Here is a 23,858-nt window from a genome sequence, read left to right as displayed (position 1 = left end):
ATAAAGAAATGAACAAACAAAAAAATACTGCAGAATGGTTTTGATGATCTGCATTTAGCACCGACCAAATTTAGTCATGTGTGAAATACAAGAGGTCGAAGATGAAAAACATTTTATGTTAAACTGTCCGTGCTATGACAAACTTAGACAAAAATGTCTATCTATTGCCTTATTATGGCGAAAAACTTATTCATTCATTGAAATACTATCAAATTCCAACTGCACAATTTGTAAATTCAGCATTCAATCATAGAAAAACCACTTCACGTCTAATTCTGTATTCTTATTTTGTAAACTTTTAACGTTTTCGAATATGATATGATATTGCTCTTGAAAGTGACAAACAGGACTAATGGGCCGGGTGTAAATATCAAATTGCTGTGTATATAAGTGTATAAATGTATAATATAAAAATGAGAATGAAAATGGGGAATGTGTCAAAGAGACAACAACCCGACCATAGAACAGACAACAGCAGAAGGTCATCCATTCAGCGAGAAATTCCCGTAACCCGGAGGCGTCCTTCAGCTGGTCCCTAAACAAATATATATACTAGTTCAGTGATAATGAACGCCATACTTAACTCCAAATTATACACAAGAAACTAAAATTAAAAATATTACAAGACTAACAAAGGCCAGAGGCTCCTGACTTGGGACAGGCGCAAAAATGCGGCGGGGTTAAACATATTTATGATATCTCAACCTCCCCCTATACCTCTAGCCAATGTAGAAAAGTAACCGCATAACAACACGCACATTAAAATTCAGTTCAAGAGAAGTCCGAGTCTGATGTTTATACACTGTAAAAACAGCGTTTAGATTTGAAACGGATCTACAACATGTTTAGGTCTAAACGTGTTTAGGAAAGCGTTTAGGATCTAAACGGATATTTATCTAAACACATAAAACCCTAAACGTGTTTAGAATTTAAACGTGTTTCAGGGTTATTATCAATGAATGTTATCATTAAGCTAAACATTAAATGGCATCTAAACACTTCTGAAACACTTTCCTAAACACCTAAACACTTTATAATATTTCAGTACTGGTTTCACCTTTTTACCCGATGTTCCTACATATTCCAGCATATTTTGTGAAACTATGATATCGTGGGTGTCTTGAAATTAAAATAATTTCAAACTTCAGTCCCAAGTTTGTGGAGCTTCTTTATTTATGAGAACAAATCATATCATCTTCCCCAACTGAGTTTCCCTTTTTTGTGTTGTAAGATTATTAAATAATACTTTCAATTTTTTTTTATAAGTTAAGCAATTAGCTGTTTATACCAGGGACATATAAAATAATCTTTTATAGTATTTATAACGGGAAGATGTGAGTGAATATTTTATCTAATTTCCGGAGTCGTTGTCCGAATATGATCTTATATTAATTAACGAACAGAGTTATCTATCGTGGTAATTTGATACGGACGCCTTCGGACCCGCCAAAGACAAACAACATTTAAAACAATGGATCCCATCTATCAAGTATATATATCTATTGACGATGCAACAGATACAGAATTTCATATTAGAATATTGACGGAATCAAAAGCCATCTTAACAGTGATTACAGCAGCGGAAGGTAAGCAGATCCAGATTTCGTAAAAAGGGGGAGGGGCACAAACCATAATTTAACAGACTAATAAAAGGAATATGTGCGTTAAACTGTTAACCTATGCTATTTCAAGTTCACTATTGTGGTATGAATCATATAATATACACACATAATCAGTAGCAGGGACCAAGCATAAAATAAGAATGAGCTAGTTCGGAAATTTAAAATGAGATTGAATACATGTATAGTCTAAACTGTCACTGTACGTAAATGTCATAAAATCATAGTTTCAAGTATTTAACTTTGCAGGGAATAAGATGATCTGATCACAATGGCCCATAGTGCAACATCCTTTACACAAACACTGAAATTATAGTTTCACTTGTTCATTTGTCAAAGAGAAACAAAGTATACCAAACATCCAAAAGGACATTCAAACTCATTACTTGAAAATAAACTGACCACGTCATGGCTAAAAAGTTGAAAATAATTGACTACGCCATGACTAAAAAGTTGATAATAAACTGACATTCAAACTCCAATGTCAAAAATAAACTGTCAAGTTGTTCTTTTTCATATAAACCTATAATAATTATTTGTATGTATGCATTTATAGGACTGTGACACTGTACATGTAGAGGGAATGAAAAGAGCTAGAATAGATCCATATCATAGATCAAATTGAAGAGCAGATCAGAAAGAAAGCAACGAAGAAAGAAAAGGATGACTTAATTTCAAGAGCAGATGTAAGTAAAAATATATAAGTATATTATTAAGTTGCCAATAGAGCTATAATATGATTGAAAAATGGAGGTTAAATCATCCTCTAATATTAATCCTGTTGAATAGGTAAAAACTAAAAAATGTGCAATTTAAAAAAAATATATTCATATATTAGGATAAAATAGGAAAAACAGGCTGTAGTTCTCAGAAATCAAGGAATTTGTTTTATAATAAAAAAACTTGCATGCTTGTTTGCTCTAAATATTGTTCCGTTTAATTTGTTTGTCTTTTGATGTGTACATTTGTACAAGGTGTAAAGTGTTGTCTTTTTAACTACAATTTGTATTTTTCTTTTGTAAGAATCTTTTTTCAAGAAGCTTGTTTAATGTATTTTAATAAACATGATCTAAGAATAAGTGACTGTTGCATACAAATGTACATGAAGGTTTCATTTTTTCATTTCAGGATACAAAAGTTCACCTGACAACCAAAAAGAACTCCACACCTAGAGCCTTTATCATTCAAAAGAAGATTGTTCCGCAATGAAAAATTCCTGTATGATAGGAGATGAACTGACAATTTATGTTTTGTTGAGGATAAAAATCATCAAATTTTATAATTTTATTTTTTGTTTGCATTTAGTGAGACTTAAAAATAAATTATTGAAATAATTTGAATAGATTGTATGTTATGTTTAAGACAAGATCAGAAAAAAACAAAAACAAAAGAACTAGACTCGAAGTTGTATAAGAAGGTGGAAGGTCCATAAAACGTTAAAAAAAATCAAACACTACATAAACAATCAAAAGGAACGAAAAAAAAGTCATATTCCTGACTTGGTACAGGCTTTTCCTTAAAAGATAATGGAGGGTTAAACTTTGTCTAATTGTTTACATACTTTTCAAAACTTGGTCTTATTGTTTACAGACTTTTCTTAACTTGGTCCTATTGTTTACAAACTTTTCTTTGGTCTCCAGGAAGAATAAAATGTCACATGTAAACCTATTATTGTTAGTATTATTATTATTATTACTGAAGTTTTCCAACTTTAATATGCTATATAGACAAGTCAAAAAAATTTATTATGGTAAAAAGCATTGCAAGAACATTAAGCAGAAATGTACACAAGCATTGTATATTCTACAATACCGTGTGGACTATTCAACCTGTAGTGCTGTACCACAAGTAGTTCCTGTGAAATCCTAATACTAGTAGGCTAACCGTTAGAAGGTCTAAACACCATAAATTTCTAAACATATAACATCTAAACACTTGTTGAAATCTAAACACTTGTTAAAATCTAAACATGTTTAGATGCTAAACGCGTTTCAAAACGTACACAGAAAAAGTGTTTAGATAAGTGTTTAGGATCTAAACACTGTTTTTACAGTGTATGATACACATGTCACTATAATAATTAATTACAAATGTACTTACTTACTTACTTACTTACTCTTTATTTTTTTAATTTTCCACAGTAATTCTCACTTTTCACTATTCGTTTTTGATGGACCATTAGTCTCTATATATACTGTAGCCATCCATTCACTCACAAAAAGCAGCTATGAAATTTTACTTTTGACTTCTAAACTTCCATCTTCAAATTTTCGCAGACTTAGAACCATTGGAATCGAAACCTTTAAAATTTTACACAAGAAAATTAGGTTCCAGTTATCTTCATGACCTAATAAATATCAAAACTCAACGTTATAATTTTAGATCTAAGAATACAGATGATCGACATACAGAGAGTTAAAACTACAAGATATGGGTTTATATCATTTCGTTTCAGTGCTGCACAGTTATGGAATGAGCTGCCAAACCACATAAGACAGGAAAATTCTCTAACTCAATTTTCCAATATAATTACAGACCTACATGGAATAGCAGCTCATGCCTGGCCCAATGTAATGCATGCCATTAATGCTATGGGATTTGAGCATAGCTTTGCTTTTTTTCCTTTTTTTATACATACTAAAATTAGCTAGCTATAATTTTATATTTTATTTACATGAACAGTATTATTTTATTTCCTTATGTCATTATGTGCTTTAAATATCCTGCTGTAATGCATGATGCATGTATGTTTGTCTTAATATGTGTGTTTTGTTTGCATGTTATTTGCTTGTGTGTAATTTATTATAATGTCGATTTTAAAAGCTCCCTAGAGCTTGTGTTACTTTGGTTAACTTACTATGTATCGACAATAAATAAAACTTTGATTTGATTTGATATGATTTGAAAATATCTATTTGGATTGGTCCGAGTTTTATTTTTGGTCCGAGTTGTCTTCATTTCAACATGAACGTCCTAGATATTAACCTGATGTGCATTTTCCAGTTTTGCGAGTCCAGTTTTCCCGTAAATATTGTATTTTCAAATAATAACAGTGATATCATGCATCAAACTTAATAATATGGTGAGAATATAGTCTCTTGGTTTCTGAATTTATGGGTTGTCATCAATTTCATGATCTATAAAAGAAAAATTACACGTGTTGGAACACTTGAAGGCGAGGATACAAACTGAGACACTAGCACAATGTAGCATGTCTAGTCTATTAGTCTTAGATACCAGGCGCGGATCCAGAGAGGGGGTTCCAGGGGTTTGAACCCCCCTTTTTTTTGGACGATCAATGCATTTGAATGGGGACATATATTTGAAACCCCCCTTTGTCCTGGGTTAGGACCCCCCTTTTTAAAATGGCTGGATCCGCCCCTGGATACAGAGAAGAGATGTATATGGCAAGCCGTTCTCGTCAAAACTATGTTTAAACCCTTTTTTCGAAAAAAAAATACACACTGAGAATTAAAAACCTAAAATAACACACTGAGAAATCAAAATTACACACTGAGATTTAAAAAAATAAAAAACACACACTGAGAATTCAAAATTACACACTGAGATTTTAAAAATACACACTGAGATGAAATAAACTGAAAAACACACACTGAGAATTGTTAATTACACACTGAGATTTCAAAAATACACACTGAGATTAATATGCAAATTACTAATGAATATTCATGAGATGAATAATTCAACAGATTCATATCTTGATCTCAAGAACTCTTGTCATTATAATGAAATACGATTCCTTCAACCAACATTCGTTATAAATTTCAAGACTTAACATCGCTCATATTCATAAGTTTGTTGCCTATAATTCAGATCATTACTACCAGTAATTAAACATGTGTCCCTTTTCAAAAGTCTTCCAACTGTTTCCCTGTGTAACGTGTAACCGGGCGGGGACGTTTAGATATTTTTATCCTCGGGTTCGTACCAGTTTCCTGGGATTTGAAAAGCAATTCAAAAGTTCTAAAGTCAATTAAATGTTTACACTATCTCTATCAAATATGAAACAAATACTTAACTACATACAACGATTTTCAACACCTATCAACCTAACCCGAACTTGTTGAATTAAAACTGTTAAAAACCCTTTCTGTCTTATACTGTTTAAAACCAACTGTTTGAAACTATAGTCTGGAACCTAAATGTATAGAACTGGTTTGAAACCTCAATATATAACACTTGTCAGAAACCTAAATGTATGAAAATGGCCAGACGGTTTGGAACTATTGTCTGAAACCTAAATGTTTGGAACCTGTCTGGAACCTAAATGTTTGAAACGGGTCAGACGGTTTGGAACTATTGTCTGAAACCTGTCTAGAACCTAAATGTTTGAAACGGGTCGACGGTTTGGAACTATTGTCTGAAACCTAAATGTTTGGAACCTGTCTGGAACCTAAAGGTTTAAAACGGGACTAAACCTGAATGTATAAAACGGGCTGAACCGAAATGTATCAAACGGGCTGAAACCTTAATAAAACGAATGTTTGGAAACTATTTCAACTGTTGTTAACTTTCGACGTATGAAACTTTATTAAAATATATTTATAAAACTGTTGGAACAGGGTAGAACTAAGGTATGGTTTAACAGCAAACACTCACTGCAATAGTGAGAGATGTGGAACGCAAAACCTTAGCACTAACCCTGTTTATACAACTTCTACGGAACCGAAACTATTTATATCTTCTCAACAGGTTTCAAACACTCCACTTTGTTTGAATACTCCTGCTACTCGTCTTTAAATATTAACGATCCAACCTTTTTCATCTCCTTCTTACGACGTCTCTGATAAGAATGACAATTTACACTGGATAGCTACCCACTATTTATACTTCTAACGCGGACCTCGAAGAGAGCACCCTAGCAACAACTGTACAGGTAAAGCGTCTGATAGCAACCAAGGATAAAGGGATGATTTTAGATACAGTTTTCAACGATAAACGGATGATATGGAAAAGTAATAGAGATATCGGAAAATATATAACTGTAGAACTATTATAACCTTCTTAAACTGCAAATTCGTAACACTACCCACGCCTCCGATTTCATGCGTCCTCGCATGAGTTTTACAATTTTATACTGACTTAATCAAAACACAATCAAAACTGTTCTCGTTAAAACTAGCTGACACCATACCAAGGTTTTACTTTAAACCTCAATGTATCCACTCATTCCGCAGAATATCTCTCCCAGCAACTGTTTGTACACCGAGGGTTATACCATGATAACCAACTAATGGCTTTCCTACAACAATCTGCCGACAAGCGTCAGACCTAGGGGTACCTTAGCCTACTCACAGTTCCGGGGTTCCTGTCAGCCTCGTTCGACTAGCATGTTCTTTCTGTTTTGTTAGCTATGCTCCTATTGTCCAAATACTAGTATCATACTTTTATTCATATTTGTAAAAGCAACTGAATACTGAACTTAGATTAAATTTTGACCAGATAAAACCATTTCAAATATTCTGTTTTGAATACCACTAGAAAAGTTGTGTTGCCAAAAACTGGTTTAAAACAATTTTGCCTCACAACAGGCCACTTATGGACCCCTCAATAAGAGTTGTTGTAAAGGGTTCTTTAACGTGCACAAGACGTGGTACTTCCTGAACACAGGACCTCGGATTTAACGTCCCCATCCGACGGACGGACATATACATTATAAACAACAGCAATAAAAAAACACCATATTTTATGATACAGTTTTAATATGTATGATGCTTCCTGCATCAATAAACGAATATCAATTTCTCAAACCACCCAAACTGTCTCATTTTCCTCAACCTTTTCTATCTGGTGACCGTGCTCATCATACTTTGTTATGATCCTAACCATTGTCCTTTCTTTTGCTACATTGGTCTGTCTGGCCTGTTCTTCTGTAACAAACTTTTGTCTTTTAGGTTGTTCCACTTCTTGACACTTTTTCTTTGTTGGTGCCACACCTAGTAATGGGGCACACCTTTTCCTTATAACTGTAGGACCACTTCGTTTGTCCTCCAGAGTATGATCTACCATCGTTTCTTCTTTCTTTTGTGACATGTCTTCTGTAGAATATTCCTGGTAATGAAAAACTGCATCCTTCTTATCCGTATCTATAACTGATCCGATGATACCTCCTTCACTATAACATGCCTTCAGTTCAGAGTCCTGCAGATTGCTATCTAAACTGTCCGGTGTATCTAAGTTTGCATTGCTACTGTCATCCAAAATATTTATCCGGTTTTGAGAGTCAGACTGATCAAAATCATCTTGTCCTCTTTCTGTAACACCAACCTTCTTTTCAACAACTCTGTTACTTTTATTATTAGTCTCCACTCTGTGAATATTTTTCGTGTGTCTTTTTAGATACTCCTGCTTCTTAAAAACTGTTTCACAGTCATCACATCTGATCTCAGACTTTCCTTCATTAGTTCTCTTATAGTCATCTCTAGGTTGAACAAGTTCTGTTTTAAATGAGTCAGGAACTTCATTGAATACAACTCCATTTACAACAATCTCACGTCTAGGGTGTTTGTTGATAGTTTCTGATACTGCAACCCTATCACAGCCTATGTGACCTTGGACATATAATCTAACTTCATGTCCCTTAATAGTTAAAGTCCCCTTGTATATATTTATGTTAGCTTCATGTGTTCTCAAGAAATCCAATCCTAGTATACAATCTACATTAATGTCAGCAACTATGGCAGCGCTTATACATTTGAACGTGTCAGTTTCAATTTCAAGTTCAGTTTTGCCTGACACATGCAACGAATGTCCACTAGCTGTAAGTATATCCCTTTCAGTTGGAATTAAATAAGGCATATTTGACATTTTCTGAAACATTTTAGTGGAGATAACTGTAACTGTAGCTCCAGTATCTATCAACAAATCTGTAATAATTCCGTTTACTTTTGCTTTCAGAAACATACCTGCATCAGGAAATAGTTTGTGAACCCCCACTTTCCCCGGTGTCGAATCTGAATTATCATAGTCTTGGTAAGCGTACCTTGTTTTAGGTTTGTCCTGATATCTAGGGTTCTGATAATTATATTGAAAGTTTGGATAGGAAGGACAATTAAATGCTCTGTGGCCTACCTCGTCACAAGCATAACACCTAAATGGAAAGGGCTGCGGGGCACTACCCTGCTTCCTACCTTTATTGTTTTGTTTCAAGTCTCGCATTTCTTTTTGCAACTCTATTAATGTCTCTGACATGGTTTTCAAAAGCTGACTTGTTATGTTGTCAGCACTATGTCTATTTTCAGACGCAGTTCGTAAAAACCCATGACCTTCATTTCTTTTGCTTTCAGCTTTGTTAAAAGCCTCAAGTTCAACTGCATGTCTGATAGCGTCATTCAAATCAGTAGGTCTTGCCTGCTTTATTCGGAGCCTCATATCCGAATCTATTAACGAGTCTATAAACTGTTCTTTTGACAAAGTCTCCCGCACTTCGTTTGGTGCAGTTGCATACGCAAGGTTAGTTAACCTTCTTATGTCTTGGCCTAACTCTGGCAAGGTCTCTACAGCTCTCTGGTGTCTCTCTCTGAGCTGTGTTCTGTACAGTTCCGTTTGGTTAGACGGAGAAAAACGCTCTTCTAATGCCTTAACCAATTCCTTGAAATCTTGTCTAGACTCCTGGGTTAAGTTTCCCAAAACACCTTGAGCCTGACCCCTGAGAGAAACGGCCAAATACAGACCTTTCTCTTTGTCTGTCCAGTTATTAATTTGGGAACAGGCATCAAAATGTGATCTAAAGTCAAGCCAAGGACCTTTCCCATCATAGGTAGCAGTCTTTACTATGTTTTTATTTTTGTATCCATCCGAAGCATAGGATTGTTTGTCTTCACAAAACTCGGTATCACGAGTTAAACCAGTTTTACTTGCTCTTTTTGTGACAAATTTGTCATTAATTGGGAATTGTAATTGTTCAGTAAAATGTTTAGAAGACTGTTTTTCTGCAGCAGGTGTTGATGTTTCAAACCTGACTGAAGATCTACGTCGGGCTCCTAAACCGCCTCCAGTTACACTACTACTTACATTTTTTTCATAAATCGGAGAGTTTGTTTGTTTTGACAATTGTTCGGAACGCCTGACTGAACCTATCCCCGAATCACTATGTCTAAACACTGTTCGAGGTGTATCAACATGGGAAATTGATCTGTCTTTAACATACCGATATTTTTCTAATTCGGCGGTTAAAATATCTATTTCCTGACTTAACCGTTCCTCAGTTAAACTTATGTCAGGATCATATAAAACACTATCTTTCCTATTTGAATTCATGATAACATACAATTTTTATAGATATATAAAAAATACGCTTGAGAAGTGCTAGACAAATCCCACCGCTAAGCCACCATTTGTAACGTGTAACCGGGCGGGGACGTTTAGATATTTTTATCCTCGGGTTCGTACCAGTTTCCTGGGATTTGAAAAGCAATTCAAAAGTTCTAAAGTCAATTAAATGTTTACACTATCTCTATCAAATATGAAACAAATACTTAACTACATACAACGATTTTCAACACCTATCAACCTAACCCGAACTTGTTGAATTAAAACTGTTAAAAACCCTTTCTGTCTTATACTGTTTAAAACCAACTGTTTGAAACTATAGTCTGGAACCTAAATGTATAGAACTGGTTCGAAACCTCAATATATAACACTTGTCAGAAACCTAAATGTATGAAAATGGCCAGACGGTTTGGAACTATTGTCTGAAACCTAAATGTTTGGAACCTGTCTGGAACCTAAATGTTTGAAACGGGTCAGACGGTTTGGAACTATTGTCTGAAACCTGTCTAGAACCTAAATGTTTGAAACGGGTCGACGGTTTGGAACTATTGTCTGAAACCTAAATGTTTGGAACCTGTCTGGAACCTAAAGGTTTAAAACGGGACTAAACCTGAATGTATAAAACGGGCTGAACCGAAATGTATCAAACGGGCTGAAACCTTAATAAAACGAATGTTTGGAAACTATTTCAACTGTTGTTAACTTTCGACGTATGAAACTTTATTAAAATATATTTATAAAACTGTTGGAACAGGGTAGAACTAAGGTATGGTTTAACAGCAAACACTCACTGCAATAGTGAGAGATGTGGAACGCAAAACCTTAGCACTAACCCTGTTTATACAACTTCTACGGAACCGAAACTATTTATATCTTCTCAACAGGTTTCAAACACTCCACTTTGTTTGAATACTCCTGCTACTCGTCTTTAAATATTAACGATCCAACCTTTTTCATCTCCTTCTTACGACGTCTCTGATAAGAATGACAATTTACACTGGATAGCTACCCACTATTTATACTTCTAACGCGGACCTCGAAGAGAGCACCCTAGCAACAACTGTACAGGTAAAGCGTCTGATAGCAACCAAGGATAAAGGGATGATTTTAGATACAGTTTTCAACGATAAACGGATGATATGGAAAAGTAATAGAGATATCGGAAAATATATAACTGTAGAACTATTATAACCTTCTTAAACTGCAAATTCGTAACACCCTGATTTCGCTAGTTAATCTTTCATATTTTTGTTACGTTTATATGCTATTATAGACACTTGAGTAAAAATTTCACTGCATTCTTTTGCAGATTGTTCCAATGTTTTCTTATAATTTTAATAAAGTTTTTCACCATTTGGTTATATTTAGTAATAAGAGTAAGTGGGTATTTTTCTTGTTCTTGTATTTCTAAAGTATTTTTTATTAATAATTTGGAACCAAATCGAAGGACTAACGAGTTCTGTCCCCTTGTTGTTTTAAGCTTGTAATAGATTCAGATTAAGTATGCTAATTAGATATGTGCGCATAAAAAGTGCGCACAAATCTCAGTGTGTAATTTTAAATTCTCAGTGTGTAATTTCAAATTCTCAGTGTGTAATTTCAAATTCTCAGTGTGTAATTTCAAATTCTCAATGTGTGTTTTCAGTTTATTTATTCTCATTGTGTCTTTTTGAAATCTCAGTGTGTAATTTTCAATTCTCAGTGTGTAATTTTCAATTCTCAGTGTGCGTTTTTCATTTTTGTAATCTCAGTGCGTCTTTATGAAATCTCAGTGTGTAATTTTTAATTCTCAGTGTGTAATCTTCAATTCTCAGTGTGTAATTTTCAATTCTCAGTGTGCGTTTTGAAGTTTTTAAATCTCAGTGTGCTTTGTTGTAATTCTCAGTGTGTAAATTTTTCGAAAAATGGTTTAAACATAGTTTTGACGAGAACGGCTTGCCATAGATGTAAATCAAATCCAATCTAATCAAATAATTTTATTAGTGTAAATTCCAATACAGGAATGTTACCATCTGAAATTTACAAAATACAAATACAAATATAAACAAACAAACAAACAAATAACATATTTTCCAAATCATGCTAATGATAAGAGTGGGTGGTAAAGGGGGGTACTGAACACGGAAACATGTGAAATAAAAATCACAAAAACGTAGTACGAAAAGTAAAAAAGGGGGAAAACGAAGCAAGAGAAATAAAATCGTAAATATTAAGAAAAAAAGTACCAGAAGTTATTACTCAGCCGTTCTTGGAGATTTTCAGAAAAAAATTAAACATTTATTTTTCATTACAAAATTTATTAATTACCTTTAGTAGTTGTTACTTTATCAATATGGAACAAAAATCATTCCAAAAAATCAATTCGTGTTGGCCCCAGGTGACTTTTTAAATGTAGATATCATCGAAAAAGCTCCAAATTATCTCCCTTTGGTGAAAAAAATGCCATTTTTTGGCATTGAAATTGAAATATCTTTTTTAACTCATCGGTGACCTATATTTTTTATTGTTGTTTTCGAATAAGCTGTACATAAACTAAATAATTGTAAAATTTAGCCGATTTCTGTAATTTAGTTCTTTTTTTATTTCGATATTACCGCTTTTTCTCCTATTAGTTCAACAGAAAAAAAGGATATTAACAAAAATGTATGCTTCTTTCGAAGGCAGATTGTGAGCGTAAATGAACGGTGACCCCATTTTTTTATTTCATTTTTCTATTACGTATAAGATAAAGTTCATTTATAGAAAAATATAGCGAAATCCTATATTAAATAAAAAATTTGATTTAGACCCGCGAGCCCCCTTAATGGGCATGAAGACCTTGCGGTCACCTTTTAGCATCTGCTACTTGCATCTGATTTGAATTTTTTTTTATTATTTATAGTAATTTGGTCTGTTTATTACATAGCATACATATACAATAGAAAGTAGAATGGTAACAATATACATCAATTTCTATTAGATTACACAAGTTTCAGAAGGTATTATAACACACTGACTTTGAATTAATTCCAATTTACTTTTTAATAAAATGCGAAACACAGAAAATAAATAAGGGGAAACACGAAGCACGCAATCTAACCAGTCAGGGGACTTACTGAAATAAATGTATTTATTAACTATCGATAGCACATGCGTTTGTTGTTATATTGGAAACATGTGTTTATGTTTACAATAATATTTAAATTATTTTAGCATAACAATAAGTCACCTTAACAAAGTTAAGAGTTTAAAGTTCTTTGTATGATAGCACGGACTGGTCAGTCGCGGTAAAAGTTAACATTGAAAATACATTTTCATAGCTTGACCATTCGAAGCTCAGTCTTAGTGCAGTGAAGTTGGCTTAATTGTATATAAGCTATGTCGGATATTGATACGGACCACGCCTCAACTAATGCCCAACCTAGAGGTGAGTCACAGCCCCCTGCACCACATTCTGATATAGCAGATGCTTTTCATTTGTTCCGTGATTACCTAGATTACAAACTTGTAGATTTAAAAGCAGATCTGGCTTCTGAGCAAGACAATTTGTCACGTAAATTTAAAGAAGAAGTCGGTATTAAATTCAAGAAAGAAGGGAACAGTATTCAATATCATTTCAATGATGAAATTCTGACCGGGCTCCTTAAAATTCAAAAGAAGGGCTCCTCTTTAGATTCTCCCACTAACAGTATTGTGTCTGAGCTTATTACTAAAGTTAAAGCTAGGAATAAGTCGATAAGGATCGCCGACAGCTCTGCAGGGGGCTGGACTACAGTGCGCGAATATGAGTCAAATACCATCGCTGATAACTCTGACGATGAAAAGAAGATCAGACAAGCTGAAAGTCGTGCGGTTAAGTCAATTAAAGAGAGAACCAAACCCCGCCCTTCTCCTTACAACATTAGCAACAGAGCAAACCAAAATGCTAGACCAGCTGAAACTGTGCCGAATCCTGCTTATTCTCAGTCTTACAGTCGTTATTCTCAACCTCCACAGCCCTTTCGTGCAGGCTACGGTCGGCGTGAGCCGGCCCAGTATGACATGTGTCACCAGTGTAAACAGTTTGGACATTGGCGCAAGAACTGCCCACTTAACAGGGTCCAGACATTTCAACACAACGCTCAAGGACAAGGCGCCCAACGATCTTAAACCGGTATTTAATGATAAGTATTTAAATTGTGAATCACATTTTTCTAAATGGGGTAATGAAAACAATGTTGATGACTATTCTGTTTTTCTTGAACAAGTAAAGTTTTTTGAAAATGCAGAACATAATAGCACTTTTCACGGTGTAAAGGGGAGTTTGAATAAACATATCGAATTTTGGAAAAATATGGGCGCTAGTGATTTTGTCATAAACACTATAAAAGGCGGTTACATTATACCGTTTTTAGAAACGCCTAAACAGATGCACAGTAAGAACAACAAATCTGCATTTATGAATGAGAAATTTGTTGATGAAGCTATTTCTGAATTAGTAGATACTGGGTGTGCTAAATTGGTCCCTTTTAAGCCCTTCGTCGTGAATCCTTTGAGTGTAGCGCTAAATTCATCTTCAAAGCCTAGGTTAATATTAGATCTTAGTATTTTGAATCAAAGTGTCAGGAAAGACAAGTTCAAGTTTGAAGACTGGAAAGTTGCAATACAATATTTTGCGAATGATTACTCACTTTTTAAGTTTGATTTAAAATCGGGGTATCATCATTTTGATATTTGTCCCCAACAGCACACCTTTTTAGGGTTTTCGTGGAAACAGCAGTTTTTCTGCTTTACAGTCTTACCTTTTGGCTTATCAACAGCTCCTTTTATTTTTTCAAAATGTCTACGTGAAATGGTGAAATACTGGAGAAGAAATTCTATAAAGATAGTTTTATATCTAGACGATGGTTTTGGCATGGCTCCTACTTTTGAAGAATGTAATAAAGATGCTATTTTTGTTAGAAAAAGCCTTTTGTCAGCCGGGTTTTTGATAAACGAGAAAAAATCTATTTTCACTCCTGTTCAGGAGCTAGAATGGCTCGGAATCATTTGGAATTCAATTGAATTTTGTGTTACTATACCTGATAGGCGTATTAATGATTTGATACGTTCCTTGTCGGATGCTTTGACTAATTTTAACACATTGTCAGCCAGACGATTAGCCCAGGTAGTGGGGAAAATTATATCTATGTCTCCTGTAATTGGCAATATTTCTAGACTTAAAACTAGATATAGTTACATGTGTATTGAAAGCAGGGTATCTTGGGATACGGTATTGAATATGGAAATACCAGTCCAAGTTAAGGACGAATTACTGTTTTGGCTTGATAACATTAAGAGAGTTAATGTAAAAAAGCTAGATTTTTATAGCAAATCTACGGTAATTGTGTATTCAGATGCAAGTAATGTTGCTTGTGGTGCTTATACAGTTGAAGTAAATAGTAAGATTTTTCATCAAATGTGGAATCGTTCAGAAATGCAACTGAGCTCTACTTGGAGAGAAATGAAGGCAATTGAGCAGTCCCTGATTTCTTTTAAAAATGTTTTCAAAGGGAGAACATTGAAATGGTTCACAGACAACCAAAATTGTGTAAGAATTGTTAGATCTGGAAGCATGAAATTTGAGTTACAAAATTTGGCAAATTCTATATTTTCTGTTTGTTCTCAACAAGGCATATCTATCCATGTACAATGGATTCCACGTTCTGAAAACACTTTGGCTGATTATGTTAGCAAAATGGTTGATCATGAAGATTGGGGTGTATCCTTCGAATTTTTCAATTTTATAGATGAAATGTGGGGTCCACATACGATTGATCGTTTTGCTAGTCATTTAAATGCTAAGTTACCTCGTTACAATTCCTTGTTTTGGAATGCAACTGCTGAAGCTATTGACGCGTTTACACAAGACTGGTCTCAAGAGAACAATTGGCTTGTTCCTCCAATTTATTTGGTTCTAAGAGTTTTCAAACATGTTATAGCTTGCAAGGCAAGTGGTACATTGATTGTCCCTAAATGGACGTCTGCAGTGTTTTGGCCATACATTTTTAAGAAAGATATGATATATCAGGATTATGTCGTTGATGTATTAGAATTTCAAAAAACAGAAGGCATTTTTATGCAAGGTTCGAATGAAAAGTCTATTTTCGGTTCGGAACGGTTTAATTCGTCAGTGTTGGCAATTAGAATGAAAGCTTGATGCTATACTGTATAACATAGATTTTTGTTAAAATGATCATTTCGTTGATATTTGTGTATCCATTGTATATTCTGACATGATTAGTTGCTGTCATGGTCAGGGAAGAGCATGGTCCTACAGAAGTATAGTTGACAGGGCTTAAATATTGTTATGGTCTCAGAAGAGCATGGTCCTATAGCATTATAGTTGACAAGGCTTTTTAAATTGATTACAATTATTTGTGTGGTCATTGTATATTCTGACATGAACGGTTGCTGTCATGGTCAGGGAAAAGCATGGTCCTACAGAAGTATAGTTGACATGGCTTAAATATTGTTATGGTCTCAGAAGAGCATGGTCCTATTGCATTATAGTTGACAAGGCTTTCAGTTTGATTAAAAATTATTTGTGTATTCATTGTTTATTCTGACATGAACGGTTGCTGTCATGGTCATGGAAAAGCATGGTCCTACAGAAGTATAGTTGACATGGCTTATTGTTATTAATTTTATGTGTTTTAACTAAGCTGTCATAGCCACTTGTTGGCATGATTAAGGAAAGCATGGTCCTATATAAATTATAGTAGACAGGGCTTATTGATTATCATCATACATCAGTATTCTCATTTTAATATGTATTACAATGTATACGTTTTTCAGCTATTTTTCATACTGGTAGATGGGAAGCATTACCAAAGAATTCTTTCAACAGTCACCTTTCACAGTTGTCAACTAAGTTGCCACAGTTTTGCCTTTCTTCTAGATCAGAGAATACAACAAAAAACTACAAATATGCTTTTGAAGCTTGGACTAAATGGTGTGTATTTAATGGAATTTGCTATTTACCGGGTTCTGACACTCATGTTTCATTGTATTTAATAGATTTAACCGAAACTGCTAAGTCACATAGCAAGATTAATGAAATGTTTTACGCTATTAGTTGGGCCCACCGGCTCGCCGGGTTACCTGATCCATGTAAATCAGATTTAGTGTTATCTGTCAAAGAAGGTGCTTTAAGATTAATAGGTCACACTGTAAACAAAAAAGAGCCAATTACTCCGGAAATTTTGAAACATATTGTATTGTTATATGGCAATGAAAAGTCTTCTTTAAAAGATTTGAGAATAGCATGTATGTGCTTATTGTGTTTTTCTGGTTTTTTACGTTTTTCAGAATTGTCAAATTTGAAAAGAAACAACATAACTTTTTATGATTCATATGTGAAACTTTTTCTTGAAAAGAGTAAAACAGATGTATACAGAGAGGGTAACGATGTTCTCATTTCTAAGACTTATAACATCACTTGTCCAGTCAATATGCTACACAGGTATTTAAGTTTGGCAAATATTTCTTCCGATAGTACGGAATATATATTTCGAGGTTTAAGCTATTGTAAAAGTAACAACAGTTATGTACTTCGTAAGTCGGGGAAAATATCGTATTCCTCCGCTAGAGACATTTTATTGTCCGCTCTTCATAAGTTAGGTTTAGACAAGACTAAATTTGGTCTTCACAGTTTGAGATCTGGCGGAGCTACGGCAGCTGCCGCATCAAAAATTGAAGATAGAATTTTCAAAAAACACGGTAGATGGAAAAGTGATCGTGCTAAAGATGGCTATGTTAAAGAAAATTTAGAAGAAAGGTTGTCAGTTACAAAAAATCTTGGTGTTTGATATATAATCAATGTGTCCATTTTTGGCCCATCCTTTGTTTTGTTCGAAACTTTGCTGCACTCGTCTAGGCGAGCTGTTTCCCATAGATATGTGTTTGAGTTTTTGTTCATAAATACTTTATTTGCGTTTGAGGGCACGAATAAGAAAATAAATGTATTTATTAACTATCGATAGCACATGCGTTTGTTGTTATATTGGAAACATGTGTTTATGTTTACAATAATATTTAAATTATTTTAGCATAACAATAAGTCACCTTAACAAAGTTAAGAGTTTAAAGTTCTTTGTATGATAGCACGGACTGGTCAGTCGCGGTAAAAGTTAACATTGAAAATACATTTTCATAGCTTGACCATTCGAAGCTCAGTCTTAGTGCAGTGAAGTTCCCCCCCCCCCTCCCACCCTCTCCCCCTTGTGTACATGTTTTGTATAAGCTTATAATATTGTAAATGCATTATGCTTTTTCTGCAGATGTTAAAAAGAACATTACGAAATTATGGTTTTGTGATATGAAAGATTCTATTTCATGTTTTCTCATTGTAGATATGTTTGTTAGACATGTATGCTGCAGCGGTCTTAGTGTGCTGGCAAAGTGATTGAGGACAGTTGAATAAATTATAATAAAACTTTGCTGCACTCGTCTAGGCGAGCTGTTTCCCATAGATATGTGTTTGAGTTTTTGTTCATAAATACTTTATTTGCGTTTGAGGGCACGAATAAGAAAATAAGTGATTTTTAAATCACTTATTTGAGTAGTAAATTCGAGGTTTTGGGATTTTGTAGTTTTTTCAAAATTTTAAACACATAGGTTTAAATTACATCTTTTAATTAGCATGATTAGTAAAATTAAAAAAAATATGAACTTTTTGCTTCTTTTAAGTAGCAAGGTTTATGCCTTTGATGCTATCATTTACCTGAAAATTCTATTTTAGTTGAAAAAATGCTATAATAATGGCTTTACATAATGAACTGATACTTTCTTAAAAGATTTTTCACAGCAGTGGGAGTATTTTTCCTGTGAAGTTCAAGGTTTCATCTTCAGATTATGTAATAAAATTCTACTGTTCGCGATAAAAATTTCACTGTTCGGGGTTGTTGAAATTAGTGGGGGTTATTAAAAGAATGATACTTAAAGAAGTGATTTTGGGGAAGGAAATTGAGGTCTGATACATAAACAAGTGATTTTTATGTCATTATCCTAGATTCAGTACAAGGTCATCACCTGAAATGACCTGGTCATCCTAGACAACACAGATGTTGGTTCTGATAAGTTTAGAAACATAATTAGTCCCTGGATCATTAGTATTCTATATTTAAAGCTACACTAATATTAAATCACTTCTTCTAGTGATTAATTTGTACTACTTAAATAGGTGATTATTAAAGAAAGACAACTCTAACTTCCAACCTTTATGGAAATAATGTTACTTGAATCAGTGATTTAGAAAATCACTTGTTTAAGTAAGTCCCCTGACTGCTAACCAAACTCGAGAAAACGAGAAATAAAACAACAAAACACGAAAACATGTGAAATAAAAAGACAGAAAACGTTGCAGGAAAATAACCCTTTATCACCCTCATAAGAGACACATATATTTTATTTTTTTCTAATTGAGGTCCCCAAAGAGGGCACATATAACATATATAATCTTTAAAACATTGTGCTTTACATGAATACAACTATAATACACCTAGTTGTTGAACCGTAACTTTATATTATTATAAATGGTCGTTTTTTGTTGTTTTTTTTTTTATTTTGTGGACCATCTATATGTAGGAAAAAATACTTAAGGGCATCCAATACAGTTTCTCGATATAATGTCATTTTTATGATTTTGAAATATGTTGTAGGCCTTGGCGAGTTATTAAAAAAACGCTAAATAAAACCTAGGTCACCGTGCTTGTTTTACAGAAAATTGAGGCTGAAAATTGGGGATTTATGTAATTTTGCAAAAAGTTTAGGAAATGTTAAAAAAAAAATTTGAGCAAATTTTCTTCGTCGTAAATTATTAAGATCCGGTTCAATCTGAAGCTGTGATAAGTGATAATAAGTAAAAAAACTACACGAATTCAGTATACAATTATTCACGTCTTGCTTGACATTGCAGACCAGATGCTCAAAGTGGTATTTTTTTAAACCTAAAAACATGGAAATAAAGTGTTTCTGAAAATGTCATTTTTATAATTTTTCTGCATTAATTGCATTTTGTCATGCTTTCTCCAAATCTAAAATAAAAAATATATGTCACCGTGCTAGATTTCATGATAAACACGATTTATCCTAAAAGATTGAGTCCTCCCTTTGTAACCTCAACGTTGGCACTAAAGTGCACGACGTCGCTGGCAGACAATTTCGACGTTATCTTGCAAATTACCGGTGACATTTTTCAGATGTATGAATATTGCTTGTAAAGAGCTACCTATAAATTGGTAATATTGTTTTTGGAAATAAAATCATGTAACTCATAAATACCTCTCACTGTTTGTGGTCTGAGTTAGAAACATCTGAAGAAAGTTGTAACAGACTGATGATAATATTGACGGCTTTTAAAATTAAAAACTTGCAGTCAACAATTTAGAACTTGACATACAGGTACATGTACTGTACACACTCGTGTATTATTTCATATCATTTGTTTACCTCTTGATGTTGTTTTTTGGTTTTTTTTGTTTGGTGGGCTGCTGTTTCAATATAATACTCCATAAAATCCTTTTATTCATGTTTTAAAATTTCACATTTATTCATAAAATTAAACTTTTATTCGGGTCCATTATTACAATTGAATAAAATTTGAAGGCTTATTAACAGTTTTAAAGTTCACTGGTATACACTTAATTCCACTGGTCATGCTGGTTCACAACATAGAGGTGACTGACATGAGGTCTTTTCCTGCAAACGGAACTTTTTTTGTACATAAATTAGGCGTTTGTTTTCTCGTTGGAATTGTTTTACATTGTCATCTCGGGGCCTTTTATAGCTGATTATGCTTAATGGGCTTTGCTCATTGTTGAAGACCGTACGGTGACCTATAGTTGTTAATTTCTGTGTCATGTTTGTCTCTTGTTGTCTCATTTGCAATTATACCACATCTTCTTTTTTATGTTGTGAGAAAACAAAAACAAAATCTTATAAACGTGATAAAGGAGAATCTTCAATCTGCTAAAGGATGCTTTTGTCCAGACAGAGAAACTATACCTTAACTTTGAAATCTTTAATTTAGCAAAAACAATTGAATTGATAGCAAGAGGACTGGACATATTACCTATACCCCCATCCTCTCCCCCAGCTTTGGGTTTGTTTTTGTTCCTCTCCCAACTTTCCACACTATACCCACCTAAATTATGAATTCAAATAAAGTCACTTTTATAATCTTGTACTATTGTAATATACTTTCTCCTCAGTTTTCAGAACTGTTTTTTGAAAATACTTTTCTCATAACGTAATTGTAATGGTTAATAACTATATATATTTTTTTACCACAGTGCGACTCATTGCTGAGTACATAAAATATTGCACGTTCATTCTATGTCTCATGTGTCTGTCCTTCCGGTAAATTAAATTTTTCAAGTATATAATTCTTGACAAATTTCTATTAACATGATTAAACTGATATCGTATGGTACACGTTGCACAGTGCATATCAACTTTTTTTAAAAAGAGTTATGCGGTATGGGCTTTGCTCATTGTTGAAGGCCATACGGTGACCTGTAGTTGTTAATGTCTGTGTCATTTTGGTCTTTTGTGGATAGTTGTCTCATTGGCAATCATACCACATCTTCTTTTTATATTATGTCATTTTGTAACATTAATTTTATTGGAAATTGCAGTTTTCATGTTTTTTTGCTGTCAATCCGTCATTTTTCTAATAAATTTGTCAAATTAAAAATAAAGAACAAAATAAACAGCTGTGATACGAGCGCATGATCACCTGTCGTCTTATAAAAAAAACCCATAATAAATGTTTTTGAAATAACACGGGGGTCGTACAGGAAGTCATGCTAAGTATATCCTGACTCATTCCTTATTCTTGCTCAATAGGAAGTTTATATATCACAACATGTTTTATATGATCATGATGATACCAAATTGAAGCTCAATAAAAGTTTAAGAACTAAAAACAAATTTAAAGAATCATCAAGAAAAAGTATACAGATCTTAAGAAAATTTAACTAACAAGTATGTGAAGTTTTATGAAATAATTATAAATAGTTTCTGAGAAACGGCACGACATGTGAAAATCCCGTCTTTTTTTCATAAACTAAATAACTCTAAAATGAAATTTTGAATCAACCTCAAAAAGTATACAGATCTTCAGATTAATATAACTAAGAAGTGTGTATAGTTTTAAGCTATAATCATGATAATTATAAATCGTTTTTGAGAACATTATAGCTACAAAGTCCTGTAACTCAAAACCTTCACCAAAAAGTATACAGATCATTTGACTATCATGAAAAAACAACCATGTTCAGTTTAATGAAATTTGGATAATATGCTGTACCATGTTTACGACGGACACTGGACATTTGTAAACATAGGCAGGGGCGGATGCAGGAATTTTCGAAAGGGGGGGTGCTAACCTAGGGCAAAGGGGGGGTGCAGGGGGTGCAAAACATATGTCCCGATACAAATGCATTGATCGGCAAAAATAAAGGGGGGGTGCGCACCCCCGAAACCCCCCCCCCCCCTGGATCCGCCACTGATAGGTCCCGTCAAATTTTTTACGGGCATATAAACATATTGTTGGCAATTGCCTTTTGTTAGATAACGTGGAGGAAATAGGAATTTTGTTCTTTTATTCAAAGTTTAATATTAGCGGCATACCATTATTTATTTAACATAAATAAATTGAATAAATGTTTCAGTTTGGAAATTTACTTCTTCGTGTACCAAAATTTTCGGTATTAGTTTTAAAATATCTTTTGGTTTCTGTGCTGTAATAAAATGTCAGAATCTGGATCTGGACCAAATCATGGATGATAAATAATAATAAAAATGATAACTGACATGCAATATATTAGTAACACCAAAAGGGTCAGTTGTCTTAAGATTGCTCACTATACGATATTTTGTTGAAGATCTCACAGAAACAGTAATGTGTTTTATTTCTTATGATTCTATTAGACTGTTATCCTGTTTGATTCGAATGCACTAATATAAATTGTGTAGAAGTTAGCATATGGGACAAAGAAAAATTGGAACATTACGTTTCTTATTTCGGAAAATAACATGCATTATGTCCCGCAAAAAGTGACGTTTTGCGGTAATTCAAACGCTAAACCATTTTTTAAACGTCGCGCCAAGAGTTTTAAAAAAACTTTAAAACTCCCTTGAAACTGTATTGGATGCCCTTAGAAGACCTAAGAGCTACGGTTCCGCAGCTATAATACACATAGAATATTGATATAAATAAATTATATATATCAGTATTCTATATCTAGCCTGTTTCACTTTATTATTAATAAAGTGAAACAGGCTATCATGATTAAAAATTATCATGTGTAATAATGTGTCAAATTCCTCACATCTGATTTTATTTGCAATTTTTTTGTTATTTATATATTCATTATTGGCTTGCAACATCTTTAAGGCTGAATATTCATCAATAGATAGAAATTTTTGCATATATACACAAACTTATACCCTTGACAGTGTACAGGCGCGGATCCAGAGGGGGGGGTTCCGGGGGTTGGAACCCCCCCCCCCCTTTTTTTTGGACGATCAATGCATTTGAATGGGGACATATAGTTGGAACCCCCCCCTTTGTCCTGGGTTAGGAACCCCCCCCCTTTTTTAAAATGGCTGGATCCGCCCCTGGTGTATATGCTCTTTATAAATGCTCTTTGGTCATGTTGGTGCAATATATTTTCAGAAATATCCAAAATTTATTGATCAATTCCATCCAAGACGTCAATGACCTACTTCTTTTTTTAAATGATTTTCTAAAGCATACTCTGTGATATTCTATTGACAAACATTTCGGGATATAAATTAAACGTTCTATCAATCCCGGTCCATCAAATTTTTTGGTTTGAAAATTTACTATAAACATGATAAATGCTTTGACATTGTTTGAAGAGATTAAATTTTCCTTATCAGTTTTCATTCAACATGTTCAACACAAATTAGTTTTATGTT

At 33.7% G+C, this 23,858-nt stretch overlaps 1 protein-coding gene and 1 long non-coding RNA gene across 2 annotated transcripts; both read left to right on the top strand.

Moving 5' to 3' along the window:
• Positions 1–1,311: 1,311 nt before the first annotated feature.
• Positions 1,312–2,959, top strand: LOC139494918 (uncharacterized). Its single transcript, XR_011657209.1, has 3 exons — positions 1,312–1,586; positions 2,176–2,305; positions 2,748–2,959. It is a non-coding gene; the product is annotated as an uncharacterized lncRNA (long non-coding RNA).
• A 10,062-nt stretch (positions 2,960–13,021) lies between these two features.
• Positions 13,022–18,381, top strand: LOC139495967 (integrase/recombinase xerD homolog). Its single transcript, XM_071284394.1, has 2 exons — positions 13,022–13,317; positions 16,707–18,381. The coding sequence occupies exons 1-2, from the start codon at positions 13,269–13,271 to the stop codon at positions 17,717–17,719; spliced, it is 1,062 nt and encodes a 353-aa protein (XP_071140495.1). The 5' UTR covers positions 13,022–13,268; the 3' UTR covers positions 17,720–18,381.
• The last annotated feature ends 5,477 nt before the right edge of the window (positions 18,382–23,858 follow it).

This window comes from Mytilus edulis, chromosome 11 (assembly GCF_963676685.1).
Source record: "Mytilus edulis chromosome 11, xbMytEdul2.2, whole genome shotgun sequence".
In the NCBI taxonomy this organism is placed as follows: domain Eukaryota; kingdom Metazoa; phylum Mollusca; class Bivalvia; order Mytilida; family Mytilidae; genus Mytilus; species Mytilus edulis.
The sequence above is the reverse complement of the archived record's forward strand: the minus strand, read 5'-3'. Positions and strand labels throughout refer to the sequence as shown.

Bases quoted from the DNA above. Each gene is read 5' to 3' on its own strand.
- LOC139495967 (XM_071284394.1), top strand. From the start codon at position 13,269: ATGTCGGATATTGATACGGACCACGCCTCAACTAATGCCCAACCTAGA. The intron at 13,318-16,706 runs GTGAGTCACAGC...TACGTTTTTCAG, and splicing joins AACTAATGCCCAACCTAGAG to CTATTTTTCATACTGGTAGA.